This window comes from Myotis brandtii, unplaced genomic scaffold (genome assembly GCF_000412655.1).
Source record: "Myotis brandtii unplaced genomic scaffold, ASM41265v1 scaffold687, whole genome shotgun sequence".
Classification (NCBI taxonomy): domain Eukaryota; kingdom Metazoa; phylum Chordata; class Mammalia; order Chiroptera; family Vespertilionidae; genus Myotis; species Myotis brandtii.
In genome coordinates this window covers 880,898-885,554 of record NW_005370687.1, presented here as the reverse complement: position 1 = coordinate 885,554, position 4,657 = coordinate 880,898, and the positions used below count along the sequence as shown (strand labels likewise).

At 49.0% G+C, this 4,657-nt stretch overlaps 1 protein-coding gene across 2 annotated transcripts in view; it reads right to left on the bottom strand.

The window, feature by feature from the left end:
• Positions 1-3,874: 3,874 nt before the first annotated feature.
• CLPS (colipase, pancreatic) overlaps positions 3,875-4,657 on the bottom strand; it is a 1,799-nt gene continuing 1,016 nt past the window's right edge. For both annotated transcript variants that reach the window (XM_014529590.1, XM_014529591.1), the window contains exons 3-4: positions 4,549-4,657; positions 3,875-4,139 (exon numbers count right to left, since the gene is read on the bottom strand). In XM_014529590.1, the coding sequence (XP_014385076.1) occupies positions 4,008-4,139; positions 4,549-4,657 (241 nt within the window). In that variant the 3' untranslated portion in view covers positions 3,875-4,007. The remainder of the gene's footprint in view (positions 4,140-4,548) is intronic.

Sequence of the window (4,657 nt, the reverse complement as noted above, 5' to 3'; positions counted from 1 at the left end):
GAGAGAGAAACATCGATCAGCTGCCTCCTGCACATCCCCCACCGGGGATGTGCCCGCAACCCAGGTACATGCCCTTGACCGGAATCGAACCCGGGACCTCTCAGTCCATAGGCTGACGCTCTATCCACTGAGCCAAACCGGTTTCGGCTGGAAAATGACTTCTTAATAGGGGAAGGGATGGGGGAGGGCATTTATGGGAAGACAAATGAGCTTTAGGAAAGATAAATGGGCTCGTAGGAGAGTGAGTGGGAGAGATATGACAACTGTGTGACAATGTCCACTTAGTGTGGTGCGAACATCTCCTCTCCAACAATGAAGTCAATACAGCAAAACAGTCCATCTTTGCTGGTTATAAGAAACCTCCCAGGAGGGGATTTATGACAATTGAGTTTTTTGGGAGACTCGCCCTCGGCCCTTGCAGCCGCTGTGGCTTTGTCTGGAAGGACATCCGGAAGGACGTCTGGAAGACATCTGGTCTAATTAGCATATTACCCTTTTATTAGTATAGATAGATGGGGGAGTTCACAGAAAAGTGTGACTTAATGAGGCAGTTAGAATTTGGGGCTTATATACCATCCAAATTGGGGACCGGAGGGGGAGAAGGACACTTTTTTTAAAAAAGATATTTTTATGGATTTCAGAGAGGAAGGGAGAGGGAGAGAGAGATAGAAACATCAATGATAAGAAAGAATCATTGATTGACTGCCTCCTGCACACCCCCCACTGGGGGGTTGAGCCCACAACCCAGCATGTGCCCTGACTTGGAATGGAACTGTGACCTTCTGGTTCATGGGTTAACACTCAACCACTGAGCAACACCAGCCGGCTCTTTTCTTCCTTTGATAATCAAGTTCCTAAAAAGTGTGTGCACTCACCCTCTCCAACAGTGCTTGTTGGCAATGATAAAATTTGATCTTTCAAGCAAAAATTAGAAGTTTAGAAAATATACATCTGCCACTATGAACATGACAGTTTCCCAGTACTTAACAACTTTTCTGATAGATTGGTGGGGACATTAACAAATGTGTGGGGTTTGTCTTGGATCATGTATAATGAGATGTATCAACATTTGGAAGGTCTACATAACTCATTAAGCCAATATTTTTCGAATGGCCAATGGTTGATGTTAAAAAATTATGTATAAGTAAAAAAGATCTATTCAGGTACAAGATGGACCAATGGGTTTTAATGTAACAGTTCAAATGTTCATTGATATGGTTTCAGGTTACATATTGCAACTAACCTTGAAAAAACTACCACTTATCAAATTTTAGTGTATTACCAAAGAATATCCATAATGATCTAAAAAGGCTATTAAAATATTTCTCCCTTTTCCAGCTACATATCTATGTGAAGCAAAAGTTTCTATATATACCTCAACCAAAACAACATATTGTAAAAAACTGAAAACAGATATGAGAATTCAGCTATCTTCCATCAAGCCAGACATTTCTTACAACTTTTTTGTATTGAACAATCCAATATGTTATTTGTATTAACATGTAATGAGTTTATTGGTATTTTTAAATGATTAACAAAATATTAAACATTCTTAGTTTCAATTTTGAATAAAATAAATATCAAGGTTTATAATCCACATAAACACAAAATTCTTTGAATCCTCAATAATTTTTAAAAGTGCAAAGGAGACTTGGTTTTAAAATTGCTGACCTATAGGATTAAGGTCCAAATTAGTTTTTTCCTCAGTGTGGCCTGAGACCCCTACTGGGTTAAGATGTTGAAAGCACCTCTGGTTGAGCCCTAACTCAGATGTGGCAGACACTGCAACCAGCCATTGCCCCCCTTCCTTGCTCACTGAACCCCAATATTGTTTGAGTAATAATGTTTCCAACCCTGGAGAGGGACCATGATTAATCCAGTGATGGCAACCACATCCCCTTTGCTCAATACTTGCTTTCCCAGCCTCCCTTGCAGCTAGAGACGGTCAGGTGACCTATTGTAGACATGGAGATATGGAGAAGTCTGCCTGGAGGCTTTAGCACAAGACAAGAAAGTATCGAAGGAGACCTACCTGCCCTCACTCCCTATCCCACCCATCCTCTGCTCTGCTCTTTCTCACTTAGCATATGGTGAGAGGATATGACGTTAGGAGCTGCTATGCAGGCGTTTGCCTTGTGAGAAGGTCAAGAGAATGGCAGATCTGCCAGCCCCCAAACAAATGCCAGCACCTCCTCTCTCTAGACTTCTTGATTCATGAGAAATATATGCCCCATGTGTAAAGCCATATTACTTTGTTTTCTTTTTATTTGTTTGTTTGTTTTGGTCATTGTTGTTACAGCTGAATCGAGTCCTAACTCATAAGCCTAATGTATGCAGGCGTTTGCCTTGTGAGAAGGTCAAGAGAATGGCAGATCTGCCAGCCCCCAAACAAATGCCAGCACCTCCTCTCTCTAGACTTCTTGATTCATGAGAAATATATGCCCCATGTGTAAAGCCATATTACTTTGTTTTCTTTTTATTTGTTTGGTTTTTGTTTGTTTGTTTTTGTCATTGTTGTTACAGCTGAATCGAGTCCCTCACTCATAAGCCTAATGGTTACTCGAAGGATTCGTTGATCCCGGAACTACAGGACCCTGGGGCTGGGAGGCACCTCCGTTCCACTGAGTGACTCTCCCACAGTCTGTGTGAATCTCCTCCCCAGCATCCCCACTAGGTGACCCTCCACTTGCACATCTCAGACAGGGACCCCAGGCTTGAGTAGGAAATTTTTATATTAAAGCCAAAACTAAGTTCCCTGCAACTCCACCCACTTGTCTTGATATGGATAATTGGGAAAGAACAGGGAATTGTAGAAAAGGGGGTGGGTGGGTGGAGTGAGATGGGTTTAGTGCCAACTTTTCCTAGTTCTGTGACATCGAGCAAGCCACTTGTCTTGATATGGATAATTGGGAAAGAACAGGGAATTGTAGAAAAGGGGGTGGGTGGGTGGAGTGAGATGGGTTTAGTGCCAACTTTTCCTAGTTCTGTGACATCAAGCAAGGCACCGAACCTTCTACACCTCAGTCTTTTATCTCTAAAGTGGAGACAACCATTCTCCCAGGATCACTGTGAGGGTTTGATTTGCGAGCACAGGGAGCCCACAGCGATGTTGGTGTCTGTGTTAGGTCTGATCAAATAATTGCTCCATACCCCCTCCCCTGGGAACTGACCTGTAGGCCCTTCCCAATGGACATTCCACTTGCTGAGACCATTCTCTCTCCCCTCCGGAGATTCCCAGAATCCAGATCCGCACAGAGAATCCTCCGCCCAGAAAAGGCCCGCCTAGAGGCCTTTACAAACCTCTGACTCCCGGTCTTTGCGGCAGCTGGCCCCATTGTGGGGCTCAGCCCACCGGGTACCCAGATGACCTAATAAATTCATAATTTTTCACCCCTTTCGGCCTCATGTGTTCCTCCTTCGGCGACCCTGACAGTCTGACCCTTCACACATGCGTGTGTCCTCTGGTTGTCACATCTGAGAGTTGGGGCCCAGAACAGAGGTGTGAGCCCAGCACAGGGGACAGGTAAGCTTTGATGCAGGGCAAAGAATAGGGTCATTATAGCGCCCCACCAGAGGGGTGTGTGTGTGTGTGTGTGTGCGTGTGTGTGTGTGTGCGTGTGTGTGTGTGTGTGTGTGTGTGTACGCAAGCGCGCACATGCTTGCCTGTCTTTCTGTCTGAGAACTCGAGGGGCAAGGGGGGCTCCCAGGGAGGAGGGATTGCTCCCCAGAAGTGGGGAGATCCTCTGCCTTGTCTGCCTGTGCAGCCCCCTCCCTCCTTCCTCCGGCCTGTTCGCTGCGGGCTCCGAGGGGCACAGGCTCTGTGAAGGGAACGTCAAGGAAGACGCCAACTCAGCAGTGACATCCAGGCCTGGGGGAGGTTTGCAGGACGGGCTTTAATGGCCAAGAACCCAATCAGGACATGGAGGTGCTGGTCCCGGCGGCCAGCCAGGGAGAAGGGGCACAGGAGGGGCACCCTTCCGCTGGGCCAGGGGCATGGCCGGTGGGCTTCACTCCTTGGAGCGGCCCTGGTCTCGGCAGGTGCCAAAGTTGGTGTTGGTGATGGAGCCCACGATGGACTTGTCCGCCTCGCAGGTCAGGCCCCGCTCGCAGGGACACTTGTAGTAAACCCCGTAGAGCGTCTGCGGAGACAGGGCGCCAGGGGAGTCACGCTGTGGGGGCTCCTCGGGCATCACTTGCCTTGGATCTGACGCCAGAACCAGGGGGCAGCCCGTCTTTCCCGCGGTGCTGCTCCCTGACTGCCCCCGGGCGCCCTGGCTCCCTCTCTGGCTCCCTCTCTGGCTCCTCCGCTCTTCCTAACCAGGTCTGCCTGGGGAGCCTCTCTCTACCCATCCATGAAATGGGTACCAGATCCCTGCCCCCGCGCACCCCCTGGTCAGCTGAGACCCTGGGCTGGGAAAGGGCTTGGAGGCCCATTGACCTTCCTCTGTCTCCCCAACATTGGAGGTTCAGCTACCCCCTCCCCATCCATCCCCAAGCCTGGAGGCCCCCCTCTCTGGGTGCCCCCCGCCCCCCAGTCCTCGGACCCACCTTGGCAGAGCACTCGCTGTTCTCGCTGGCCTTGGGTGCGCAGCGGGCCAGGCTCAGCCCGCTCGTCCGGTGGCAGCACTTGCTCTTGCACTGGGCCCTGCAGGCAGAG